This window comes from Strigops habroptila, chromosome 1 (genome assembly GCF_004027225.2).
Source record: "Strigops habroptila isolate Jane chromosome 1, bStrHab1.2.pri, whole genome shotgun sequence".
NCBI classification, from domain to species: Eukaryota; Metazoa; Chordata; class Aves; order Psittaciformes; family Psittacidae; genus Strigops; species Strigops habroptila.
This window is the reverse complement of record NC_044277.2, coordinates 65,377,050-65,390,016: the sequence shown is the minus strand read 5'-3', so window position 1 is coordinate 65,390,016 and position 12,967 is coordinate 65,377,050. Positions and strand designations below refer to the sequence as shown.

At 54.7% G+C, this 12,967-nt stretch overlaps 1 protein-coding gene across 3 annotated transcripts; it reads right to left on the bottom strand.

Moving 5' to 3' along the window:
* Nucleotides 1–394: 394 nt before the first annotated feature.
* Nucleotides 395–9,707, bottom strand: IRX4 (iroquois homeobox 4). 3 transcript variants are annotated; one of them, XM_030507719.1, is made up of 6 exons: nt 9,642–9,707; nt 4,809–4,874; nt 3,749–4,000; nt 3,089–3,195; nt 1,866–2,188; nt 395–1,710 (listed from the first exon to the last, which is right to left on the bottom strand). In XM_030507719.1, the coding sequence occupies exons 2-6, from the start codon at nt 4,851–4,853 to the stop codon at nt 950–952; spliced, it is 1,488 nt and encodes a 495-aa protein (XP_030363579.1). In that variant the 5' UTR covers nt 4,854–4,874; nt 9,642–9,707; the 3' UTR covers nt 395–949. The 3 variants fall into 3 exon arrangements, with proteins under 3 accessions (XP_030363579.1, XP_030363569.1, XP_030363560.1); XM_030507709.1 differs by having other exon boundaries at nt 4,809–4,967; nt 9,642–9,693; XM_030507700.1 differs by lacking the exon at nt 9,642–9,707 and having other exon boundaries at nt 3,749–8,294.
* Nucleotides 9,708–12,967: the final 3,260 nt, after the last annotated feature.

Sequence of the window (12,967 nt, the reverse complement as noted above, 5' to 3'; positions counted from 1 at the left end):
ACTCTATTTAATGTCAAAACGGTAAAGCATCTGCTCTGAAGTGCTGAAATATTCATGGCGGATCAGCGACTCTCCATACGGGCGGAGGAGCCGGGAATCTAAAACGGTTCTTTAAAAGAGCAAATTTTCCATGTGAAGCAATTGCTCCCCCCGCCTCTCCCTCCCACCCCACCGGCCCGGGTGGCTGCCGGGGCTCAGCACTGCGTGGTAAAACGCGGAGCAGTCAAGCACCCCTCCTGCGGATCCTTCTCCGGCGGCAGCGCAACGCTGAGCCTTCTCGCCCCTCTCCCTGCAGCCTGTTGACAGTCCTTGGAATTACCGGGCCCGGATCCGAGAGGGAATTTTGATCCCTAAAAGGTGTTTTGTTGCCCAATGCAAAACGCCACTACTTGTGTTACCTCTGAAACAGACAATTTATTGGAGTGAACATACCTTTTAACATATTTTTTTTCTTTTCTCAAGATAAATTTGTGCAGTAGGTGTAAACTTAGTAGAAGTGCTGTTTGTGAATTATATGCTAACAAGGAAATCAGGAAGAAAAACTCTCAGAAAGTCTTTATAACTAATGTCGGCATGCCTTAAATTAAATCTGAATTAAAATTTCCCGTTTGTAAACTTTCGGATGTAAACTTTTTAAAGTAGGTCTACGCTATAGTACGTGCTTTTTGGACATGGAATTAAATAACTTTCACGACACTGATCCCTTAAAGTCGCAGCCAGGAGAAATTCTTCAGAACAGCAATGAGCAAAGTCTGTCCGTTAAACTGAGCAAACTGAACTTTAAATCCTTGGTTAAAAGAAATAAAGAAAAGAAAAAGGAAGAAAAAAAGTTTTATATTTAAACTCTCGCAAGTCTCTTTTCAGTGTAGCTGACTTTTCAAGCGCTCGAAAGTCCTCCGGCCCTCGGTGGGCCTGTTAGGAACAAAACATTTTGCTTCCTGAGGGCCTGTTAGGAACAAAACATTTTGCTTCCTGATTTGGGAAAGGCCAGAAACTCTTTGTTTGAGTCATGGTGGGCCAGGTTTGAGAGCTGCCCCTTGAGCCCATTGGCGCCGTTCCCCACCGCACGTCCCAGGGCGCCCGTTTCCAGGATGGCTCCTTTGGTGGTGGCCCAAGATACTGTCGTGTTGCTCAGGGCTTGGTTCAAAGTACTGTGTCTGAACAGAGGGTCGTGAAACACCCCGTCCACCCAGTTCCTGAGGTTGGTGACCGGCGAATCCTGGTGCCTATCGATGACACTGACCGGGGCGGAGACGGCGGCGGCGGTGGCCGAGCCCCCTGACCTCTTCAGCATACAGGAGGGGTACTCGGCCTGGTTGAGGGAGGTGGCGGTGTGCGCCAGGGACCAAATCCTGGGCTTCGCCTCCAGCAGCTGCTGCCCCTGCTGGAAGCACATTTTGGACTCGCAGCCGCGCTGCCGGGCGCCGAGCGGGTCGGGGCCGCACTCCTCCGCCGCTGGCTTCAGGCAGCTCCGCGCCCGCCCCGCCGCCGCCTCATCTTCCTCCTCTTCCTCGCCGGCGGCGGCCGGCGGCGGCGGCATCTTGGAGGGGGGCTCGGCGGCCCGCGGCGGGTGGCTGCCGCCAGGAAGCGGGTGCGGGAGCGGGTGCGGGAAGGGCCGCCTCAGCTCGCACTCCGAGCTCTCCGACTCGGCGGCGTCCAGGTCCTCCAGGTCGCTGAGCTCCAGCTCCTTCTCCTCCTTGCCCGTGGGCTCTGCGGGGTGGGGGCAGGGGAAGGGACAGCAAAAACAAGACACACGGTCACTGCCGGCGCCGCGCTGCCCGCGGCCGCCCCCAGCAGCGGGGCCAGGCCCGCCCCGGGGGCGAGCGGGCGGCCGAGACGCTAAGTGCCTGGTTTGGGCAGGATACCCTCGGCTTTCCCGCTCTTCATCGCCTCTTCTTGCGAGCCCTCTTCCTCCTCCTCCTCCTCTTCTTCGTAGGGCCGCTTCTCGTCCGAACACTTGTTCCGCGGGGGCCAGGTCATCTTGTTCTCCTTCTTGAGCCTCCGGCGGGCGTTGGCGAACCAGGTGGAGACCTGGGTGAGGGTCATCTTGGTGATGATGGCCAGCATGATCTTCTCGCCCTTGGTGGGGTAGGGGTTCTTGCGGTGCTCCTGCAGCCAGGCCTTCAGCGTGCTGGTTGTCTCCCGGGTGGCGTTCTTCCGCCGCGTCCCGCCGTCCATCGTGCCGTACCTGGGGGCACAGGGGGCAGACCCGCAGCATGACACGGCGCCCTCGCTCCCCATTTCCCTCCCAGCCCGGCCCGACGCAGGGTCCCAGGACCCTGGCACCGGCTGCTTGCCTGCTGCATTTCCCGAGGTGGCTGGACCAGAAAGGGAGGAGATGGGCGAGGACAGCTCAGCTTTAAGAGGGCGACCTGCCTCGAGAATTCAGGCCGAGGAAAGGCTCAGCTAGCAGCAGCACAGGGCCATGCAAATCCTCACTGTGCCATGGCAGCGTTGCTGGCGGCAGGAGGGGGCAAAGCACCTGCCTTTATTGGTGTAGAAGTCAATGACAACATTTGGGGCAGCAGGCAAATCCTGGCAGCTTCCAAAGACCACTTTCCTGTGGTTTGATCACTCCTCCCCAAGAGGGATACATCTGGGTGACCCCAGGGTGTAACTGTTAATAGAAATATTTTTCCCCCTACTCCTTTTATTAGTAATCTCTCCTACCCTTTTGTTCCTGAAATTGTAGGAACCTAAAACGCAGATGACACTGAGCTGCGACTGAATATTTAATGCACATCCTCCAGGAAAGGTCATCGGCGCCCAATGGGCCTCCGAGCCTGGAGTGTTTGCACTGGTTCAAAACTAATACACGCCCCGGGGATGCCCAGGCATCTCAGCCTGCCTCCGCGCAGGGATGATTACCGCGGCCACCGCCGCGGAGACGGATCGGCCCCCCCGCGTGGGACCGGTGACCCCGCGCCTGCGTCCCTGCGGGAGAGGGGCGCTTCGGAGGCGGCACCGCCGGGGAGGGAAGGGGATGCCGGGCGGCGGGGAGGCAGGTCCGCGACGGGGCGGGCGGGGCCTGGGGTGGGCAGGCGGGCGGGGGCCGGTGAGCGGGGCCGGGGGAGGGTGGGCTGCTTACCTGTCGTACTGGTACTGGCTGAGGGTGTGATCGTAGGGGTAGTAGGCAGCCGCCGGGGCGATGCCCGCATGCGCAGACCCGTTCCCGTCCTTCGTCTCCAAACTGTTCTGTAAGAGACACCGCGCCACCGCCCTCAGCCCCCGCCGCGGGGACCGACCGGGACCCCCCGAGTCACGGGGAGGATGGGGGGGGGGGGAGAGAGGAGGAAGGACCTTCCCGAAGACCCCCGGCCGTAGCGGACTGCGAGATTAATAGAGACATTAACTCGCGCTGTTAAAGTGCCAGGAAAAAAGAAAAAGGGAAAGAAAAAAAAAGGGGGGAACCCGCCCCTAGGCTGGCCGGGATGAGTACATCATTTTTTTGGCGACCCGGTGTCTGCGCCCCCCCGCAAACCACCCTCTCGGGCGGTGCCTCCGCACTCGGCCGCCACCGCCCGCGTCAGGCGCGACTTTTAATTGCGATACTGTGAGGTCCGCACCGGGCTTGAATATTTAATGACAGCGGGGTTGGTCGCGCCGGTCGGCGGGAGCGGGATGTCGCGGGGAAGGGGGAGGAGGAGAATGAGGAGAAGAAGCGCCCGGGGCTGCCCCCACCGCTCCCGGGGAAGCGCGGCTCCGCCGCGGAGGACAGTCGGTCGGCGTTGCCGCCGGAGCGGCTTACCAAGGAATAGAAGGCGGGAGCCTCGGTGCCGTAGGTCACGTAGTTTCCATATCCCTGGGGCCCGGCGTAGGGGCCGCCGTAGACCCCCAAGGCGGCGGCGGAACTGAGTTCGTGCCGGGCGGTGGCGAGCAGGCGGCTCTCGTACACCGGGCAGTACACCGGCGCCTGGGCGGGGGCCGCCGCCCCGCTCTCGGCCAGCGTCCGGCCGCTGGACTCGCAGCACGTTGTCAGGGAGTTGGTGCTCATCAGGAACTGGAGGGAAAGAGAACGGCGCTGGGGGCAGGCGGGGCGTTGGGGAGGGGGACGACGACGGGGGACGACTTCCCAAACCGAGTTCGGGTTTGTATTATTTCTTATCAGGTCGCAGCTTTGGGGTGTCACCCCCCTCCCTCCCCTTCCGCGTTTTGCTTCTATCGTCATAAACTGGAGGTTGCAGAGGTGCAACTATTTTACCAGTTTACCCCCACCAACAACCACCACCACCACCCGCCCCATGGCTCTGGGCATTTAATCCTCTGTACCACGTTGTTCCAGCCTTTGCATTGAAAAACACCTAACTTTTCTGGCGCTCTCACAAGGCTGGGTTTACAACAGTTTTCTCCCCTTGCAGCACAATGCTTCCCATCTGCGTTTTTTAACATACACCGCCCCCCCCCCCAACACTCATGCATATTTATTTTGACTGATGGTTTGTAGCAGCCACGCACGCATCTGTTATTAACCTGATGGTTTAGAATATCCCATTATGCTCCCACAGTCCGGACCTCAGCACTTGCGTGTTTAATTGTTAAACTGTGAATTTAATCGGGAAAGAGAAAAAAAGCGCGAGGGGCCGGGGAGAGGGGGATATCTGTAGCTCACCTTCTCACCATCCCCACCTCTGTAACCCTCCCCCCGCGTCATTATCACCCCTTAACACCCGAAATCCCGCGTGTTCCTTCCCGGCCGAGGTACTGCTCCCTCAACGCCGGGGAGGACCGCTGCGCCCTCAGCCCCGGCGGAAGTCATCAGCAAGGGCTGAGATTCAATCAGTTCCCGCTGGCAGGCAAAACATTCTTACCTGGGGTGCAGAGGAGTAAGGGTAGCCAAACTGAGGATATGACATGGTACAGAGGCTCCCGGTTATCTAGAAACAAGGCGAGACGTCTGATCTGCACGCTATTGCAGCCTGGCTCTGCTCTGTTGTACCAATTGATTGGTAACCACAGGTCCCTAGATGCTTATAGGACGAAGCAGAAAACCACATTTATTTACATGAAATGTTAAACTTTCTTTCCTTTTGTTTTTTTAACCGAAGGGGAAAAAAAATAACAATAAAAAAAGATGCACAGTGATTTTAGCACCTTCCCCTCTACACCTACGAAACAAAAATAATTGTTACATGTGGGCTCCAAGGCTGGCAAACATGACGGCAGAAATACATAGTTTTCACCCACGGAAAAATAAAGGGGCGGGGGGGGAGAGAAAAGCGATACAAATACAGCCGTTCAGAAGCACGTTGTTTTAAGAGCCAAGCCTCTGACGTCACGCAAAGCCTATTCAGATTAACCTGCCTGGAAGTTTAACATTCATTTTCGGGACCCTTTCCCCTGGTGTGGAAAACAGAGTCTCGGCATCCCTCTTAACAGGAGAGAAATCTGCCCTAACAGAGCGAAAGTTTGGAAAGCTCTCTGACACAGGCTGCCTCCAGCATCTCCATGGATTTCTGCGGGGAAGGGAAGGATTGGGTTTAATCTGAAGGATCGATGTTGTATCAGCTAAGATTTCCCCCCACCCTTCTTAGTCACTGAAAGGCTGGTAAGCACTTTTAATTAGAAATTAATTAATGAGCAGCTGCTTCTTCCCACCCCACAGTAATAATTAGTCTCAATTACAAACAAGACATATGAAGGGACACACGACTGAGTCTTCATTTAAGATTTAATCAACAGTTTAAATTAGCGCTACCTCTGACAATAAAGCACATGACATGGCAATCCTTGCTTTTCTTTTCGGCTTTTATTCCCGGCGTGTGATTACAGGTAGGAAACCCTACAAGCGTATTCCGGGGAATGATTGAAAGGACGTGGCTTTTCACGATAGAACCACTTTGATCCGATCGCAAAGCTCCGCTGGAAAAGCCAGCCTTTGGCGGGGTGAGGGCCCTAGCCAGCCTGCCCAGGCTCGGAGGTGCACACAGCTGGAATGAGGCAGAGGAGAGTGGAGGGAGAGGGGAATGCAGCTCAAAGGTGCCAAGTGTTGTCTCTCACCCAAGAGCATCCACCTCTTTCCCGGTGGTTCGGTGCTTCCCCGGGACTCCCTGAGAAGGAAGGGCTGAAAAGGGGGCTCGCCTCCATCACCCTCTTCTCCTTCCCAACACACCCGCCGCTGCCAGCAGCCTCCCTACATTTTGGGGGTTTGGGGAGCCCCCTCCCCAAGCAGGCAACATGTCCCTCGGAGGGGGCAGGCTCCGGGTAGCGGCCGTCGGGGGAAAATGCTGGGGCCCTTCGGCCACCTCCGCCGTCCGGCGGCCCCAGAATCTCCCCCCGAAGCCCAGCTACCTCCGGGCCAGGGCGAGTAGTCAGCAGTCAGGCGGGTGGAGGAAGCTACGGAGTCAGCTCCGAGGCTGAAGCCGGGCTGCTGGTGCAGTTGAATGCTGCTCTGTGGTGTGCAGACTTGCTCAGAGAGATTCCTGGGTTCAGACATGTGAATAGCCTCAGGGTCACACTCTAATTAATGATGATGTTCTCTTCTTCTCCCCAGCTGGAAGACTGCCTCCCAGAAACGAATCTGCCCACACTGACAGCTCGATTGAGGGTGATTGATGACTATCTGGAGACCACAGTACACATAATATAATATCTGCTGCGTAATTGCTTTAATTTACAGATGAAAATACTAGTTCTCAGATTGAGTTAGACTACAACGAGCGGCGTTTTATGGCGCTTTAGAGTGTTTGCAAATAAAAGCTATCAGATACAGTACATGCAAATTATCCTGACAGCTCACTATCTGTAGCCGGGAGAAACGTATAGAAGAAGGGAATCAAGTGACATAAATAATCGGTTTGGAATTCTGCATTGATTTTTTTTTCAGGAGAAGAAAGTGCTTTTTCTTTCCTCACCTGAAATGCTAGTACCTTCTTTTTTCTGGGAATATTACTAACTTAGCCACTGGGTTTCTTCGACAGAAGCGCTCCTTTATTCCTCCTGCCCCCTCGATGCTGCCAGGATACAACGATACTTTTAGCTACTCCCTAAGAGCAGCTTCCTCCTCTGCGAGGTGCTGAGGGGCTGTGGTATTGTTTGGGAAGAAAAGGCACCCAGTGTTTACACAAAGGTCTGCACGAAACCTCTGGTGCTGCTAGCTCTGCCTCCCGCGCCGGGTGCACTGAGGGGGGGAGGCGGGGGGAATGTTTAAACCCTGGAGTATAACTCATCGGTGCTAGCGGAGAGAACAGTTCCACTTATCTCAAGAGCAGCTCGGTGTAAAGCACTATAATTAGGTGGGAGAGCTAGAGCAGTGCCTGGAGAAGTCCTCCCAGTCTTCCAGGCTACCGTTTGGAAGATGTCCTAGTGGTGTGGTGTGTTCTCTCCCCCCCCGCCTTCTTTTCCTTCCCTCTTTTGATAATACCGCAGATGTCAACTCCGCAGTGGCCCACAGAACACTCCAGGTTTTGATATTTAGATGAGTCTATTAAACTTTAAAATACAAGGTGAAATTCAATATTTATAGTCCTTGTCTATTTATATATCCCAGTTGTCTTTCACTGTGCCATGCAAATACTCAGGTGTCCATTTTTGCACTGAACTTTCCTGTATTAATCATGATAATTATTTGTCATTTTTCTTTGCAGCCTGCCTGCTCTATTACTTTACCCCCGGTCAGCTTTGTGTCAGTTCCAATCTGTATTCCCCAGAAAGCAGTCATTAAAAAAAACCCCATCAAAACAAAACAAGAAGAAAGCTCAATAACCTTAAACACTTCATAACTTTAAACGCTAAAAGCTGACATTACATCTTCATCCTGCATTTAAGTCTTGTTTCACTTACAATCTACAAATAATGGCCCTTTGTTGATAAGAAATTCCACACAACTATATTTAATCTTGAATTTTTAGTGCCAGAGCAAACACACAGTAAGCTCCACAATGATTCAAAACAACCCTTGTGGTTCCCACACATAAACAACGTACCACTGTTCAAATCCACTCAAAGACGCTTAATGCTGTAGGCTATATCCTTAAGCATTTGGAAAATGCAAGTCTTTACTATGCAATAAAAATTGATCCTTGTCAAAGCCCCTTTCCTGTACCAATTTGCTTTCTCCAAAGTTTGGGCGAGGAAACCCACCGCGATCAACAGGGAGAGTTCCCGTCCTGCGAGGGCCAGCCTGCACACCCCGGCAAGCATGTATTTTACAGCCAAAGCTCAGCCAAGCCTGTTGCCGAGGGTTAGGTGTCTCTTCTCCCAGAACCTGTAGCCAACGTTCATATAAGTTCTATCACAAAAGCATAGAACGAGGAGGAAACGCTGCGGTGCTGGAGCAGGCCACAGCAGGTAAACCCGAGAGCCTCTTCGGGACTAAAGCTTTGATGGACGTCTTCAGGGACCTGATCTGGAGGCAGTTAATGCAGCTACACTTTTACTATCTGCTTTTTCATCGCCTTCTCTTTTGGAAGGGTTATTGCCACTCCTGGAAATATTTCCGCGACGGAATTTGCTTATGGGCTAAACAGACTTCAGCGAGCTCATGCAGTCGGCTTGGCTTTGTTTTCACCTTTCAGATTTAAAGCAACCTTGACACCGCCTGACAAACACTGTGAAGCTTTACATGTTGCCCATTTGGGATCTGACACGGAACCGAGGACAGCCTGCAACATCTTCAAGCAGATTAGCTCCCGTAAAGTCGCTATCGACAGTAAATACGATTGTGGTTTTTTTCTTTTCCTGAGCCCTTTTGAGGTGCAATCGCGTCTCCCACACTCTGAGCGGAGGGGCAGAGAGCTCATGCTGCCGACCCGCACAGCCCCGCGGTGGCCGGCGGAGCTGTGGTGACAAACCGGACAGTTGCATAAGGAGGCGCCGCTAATTAATTTGCCCAGATTACAGCCACGCGTAAAAACAGTCGTTCAAAGCTACCTTTTCTAAATGCTCTCATTTTGTAAATCTCCAATTCCCTTGGCAAACAATCTAGATTAAGGCAGAAAGGCCTCACATGCTCATTCTGTTCTTTGTATTTATTAACTTTCGCGCTTAAGAACTAGAGCCAACACACGCTCTCCCTCTCTCACACACGTACTCACGCACACACAAAACTTTTCCGCAAGGGCAGCAATCGTTGCGCCCCGGGCAGCTGCCGCACGGATCGATGGACCTTACAAACGCCTTTACCTGCTCCATGCACAGCACCGCGACCGCGCTTTCACTAGCCAAGCAAAGCCCGTCCAGGGCTTCCCGTTCCAGCTGCGGCACCCCCAGCGCCGCGGAGCCGCGGGCACTTCAAGTGTCACCGCCTTTGGGCTCCCTGGCAGCCGACAGCTGGAACACGTTGCCCTACAGAGATAAAACTTTACTACTCGCAAGGTCACATTCTGTGCCTTTGAAAGTTTGCCTTAAAATCCAGAAAGTTTGACTCGATGCCTTACCTTAGCGCTCGCTGAATATCATATCCACACCCCTTTCCCAAGATATAACACACATATGGTAAAATTGCCCTCTGTCCTAGGTAAAGATTGCACAAAGCCAAGTGATTCATCACAGGTAGTTTCTCTTCCCTCCAGCAGTTCGTTTTCAGCTGCTAAAGCAGGTTCTGAAGAAGGGGGGGGCACAAACCCCACCGCTCCCACCCACCCCCCGCTTCCATAGAGACACACATACAAGCATCACCACCAAAACAAGAAGAAAATGTTTACCTGCGATCACGCCAGGCTCCGGCTAAAACCTCGTCGCGCTGGCGGTGCCATGGCAGGGCTTCTTTCCTCCCGCCCGCGCCGGGTGCCGTGGCGGGGGCCGCGGCGGGCATGTCCGGGTGCGCGGCACCGGCGCGGAGCGGCGCGGAGCCGCCGGTCCCCCGGCACCGCCGCCTCGCTACCCCCGCGCTGCACCAGAGTGACGTGCGTGCTAGCAGCTCCACCGGCCGCACGCTGCCCCACCGGTTAACACTTTCCAAGGCGGCCAGGCACTCCGCTTCCAACTTTTCCCGTTTTAAACCAGAAGCAGCCAGCACCTGCTTGCTTCCGCGAGTTATAAACGCCGTCTGGGGCGTGGGGGACACCGTAATTAATAGCAGGTTAGTAAAATTAGTGCTGCCACTCCGATGGTTGTCCTTGTTGCCAACAATAATTGCATTGATTCTGGAAGGACAGGAATGTCCTCCATTTAACCTAATGATCTGAGGGTTGCACACGCTGTAAGGCAGCCGTAGCGTTGATTAACTGCGCGCACCTCCGAACTGCCATTTATCTCTGCGAGTCACGACCGAGAGGCGCTAAACTTGCAGCAACTCTCCCCGCCGCTCCCGCCGCCTTTGTTTCCCTCCCGGGTGAGGAGGCGGGCTGGGACGCCAGCGCCAGCCCTGCGCGCAGGAGATGGGCACCTCACCTGGCCACCCACCGGACGCAGCTGTACTCGGGGCCCCGGGGCAGCGCGGCGGAGACGGCCGCTGCGGGGATGCCCCGGGGACTGCGTGGGCCAGCGCCCCAGCGCCGAGGGGGAACGGGGGGCGGTGGGGGGAGGCGGTGCGGCGGCACCTGGCACCAGGGACCTGCACCGGGCACCGGGGACCCACTCCCGGTAGCGCCCCGGGGCCCGGCCCGCAGCCCAAGTCGGGCTGCGCAGCACCGGGGGCTTCCTCCAAGGGGGCAGGTCGGGTCAGGAGCGCTTGCTACTGGTTACACTCTCCGTCCTCCTGCGCCTCCCGCTCTCCCGCCCGTCCCGTCCGGTATCAGCCGCAGGCTGCCGCCGCTCTCTCCTGCGGAGAAGTTATTGGGGCCCGAGGCTGGGCGCCTGAACGCTCGTCCTGAACGCCTTTCCCAGTGCGCAGCCCCGCTCCTCCCGCTCTCACCCCTCCTCTGCCCGCTCTGTCTCTCTCACTCCCGGGGCCGGGGCCGGCTCTAGGCTCTCGCCGGGGCCCCGGCAGCCCCGCAGGGGCCGGGCGTGTGCGAAGTTTTACGCGCAGCCCGTACTTTTCTCTTCTTAATTGTTTGTTCGGCAGGAAAAGCGGACAAATCGGGATTGACAGAAGGGGAAGGAAGGATCAATATCATTCCTGTTTGAAGGCGTAAGCCTCGGCAGACGTCTCAATAAGGCAGAGGAGGGGAAAAGGGAATATTATATCCTACCTAATTAAGCGAAGACAAAGAGGTGTGGGGAGAGAGGTTCAGGAGAGGTGGGGTGGCAACGGGAATTTTTAATCCAATGTCTTCCCACCGTAACCACCAAGGATGAACAGTAACGTTAATGGGGAACATCTGTACATGGACAGATTTATTCTTGCAGGGCTCTTTCATGCCCGTGTCATTCGCATGGACCCATGCTCGTAATGTTCGACATAGGCTGCACCTTGTACTGCAACGACAGGGTAGTTGCAGGATGAACCTTGAAACTGGGAAATCCTCTTCTCTTTCCCTTTTCTTCCTTCTCGGGTTGCCCTTGCAGCTTCCAAGGCGGGGAGACCGCACGGAGAAAGAGAACGTGAGCCTTCTCCCGATCTGCACTTGTAAACAGAAAGCCAATCATGCAGCGAGCCTTTGCATTTTAAAGCCAAATGACAACCCCGCCGCGACGCGGAGTCCGTCGATCCTGGCCAGGCAGCGGGGACCCGCGGCCCGGGACGGGGGCACCGCTCCGCTCCCCGATACCCCGCGGAGCTCCCACCAGGGAGCGCTGCCCGCGGCGCAGCCCGACCCCGCGGATCTGGGCTTGCCCTTCCTTCCCCCGGGAGGCCCGTCCCGCTGGTGCTCACTCGGGCTCCCGCCCCGGGCTGCCTCCTGGCCCGGCCTCGCTGCGGGGCTGCGGGCCCGTCCCCGGGGCAGCACCGGGCCTGCGTGGGGGACCCTCCGCCTCCAGCGCAGGACCCCGTCCTACCGACCGAACTCCTGTTTTAGAGCGTGGGGTGACACCATCCTCCCCCCGGAGGTGACACCTCTCCTCTGGCCCAAATGTGCTTCGGGGACCAGGACCCCTGCTGGATGCAGCTGCCCCCCCTTGAAATGTGCTACAATGTTCAAGGGCAGGAGGCATATTTCAAAAAATATTTTTTTTGTCAACAGCTGCCATCACCATCAAAAGAGAACATGTATCTTTCGAAATATAGCAATCTCAGTTTCATGAGATCAACATGTTTTATTATTTCGCGATGGCGAAAGGAAACAAGCAGACCCTTGAGTCTGCCTCTTCCTGTTTGCTTGTGGCAACCACTTTGACCTACGCACATCAGAAAGCATGGTGGCTTTCCAACAAAGACTGGCCCAGCCAGGCAGGAGAGTGACCAAAATGAGTGGAGTGGGAACCCCAGGAGACATGCATGCAGGTCAACTGTAGTGGCATGACGGACACATGCACTAACACTGGTCACCAATACATCTGGGAAGGTGCTTGGAACCAGGGGAGAAGTTTTTGGGAAGCACTCCCAAAATATCACAGGCTAGAGCCCATGGCTGGAACGGCATTTGTAGAGTTTGCTTGATGTTGTTCGCGATGTTATAGATTCTCTTTCTTCCTCTATTTTTAAAAATGACCATTAATGCTAAGGTTTCAACCATTTTTAATGTTTAAACTATTACAAGGTGCTATTTTCACTGTAGAAATGGGGTTGGTCCTGTCTGTCCTGGCATTCTTTGGCATTCTTTTCCATTTCCGTAGCTAGATCAATGCCCTCTCTGCTGTGAAAAGGCCATCATTTAAAGACATCAAGTGGTTAAACCTTTTAATTTTCCATGTCGTTAGACAAACAGCACTGGTGATAGCACCACATATTTCCATTCAGAAAGGGAATAGCATTTAATTGCAAGTATCATTTCCTGCAGCATTGTGGCTGTTCTTTGAAGACCTACATTCTAAGAGATCAGATGGGAGAAAATGCTAGCTTACTTTTTTGCCTTGATTTTCCTGTAGAGGTTACTAAACCACACCTAGTCAAGGAATAAGATACTAATGCTTGCTTCATAACTCATGCACACTATGGAGGCCCTAGAAACACATTAGCTTAATCACGAAACCTCTGAGATGATTTACGTAA

What these genes read in the sequence shown, in the direction of transcription:
- IRX4 (XM_030507700.1), bottom strand. Translation starts at nt 4,168, where the DNA reads ATGACGATAGAAGCAAAACGCGGAAGGGGAGGGAGGGGGGTGACACCC. An exon ending in CTCCCGCCTTCTATTCCTTG is followed by an intron (nt 3,196 to 3,748) that starts GTAAGCCGCTCC and finishes TGTCTCTTACAG; the next exon opens with AACAGTTTGGAGACGAAGGA. An exon ending in GAAGAGCGGGAAAGCCGAGG is followed by an intron (nt 1,711 to 1,865) that starts GTATCCTGCCCA and finishes CCCACCCCGCAG; the next exon opens with AGCCCACGGGCAAGGAGGAG.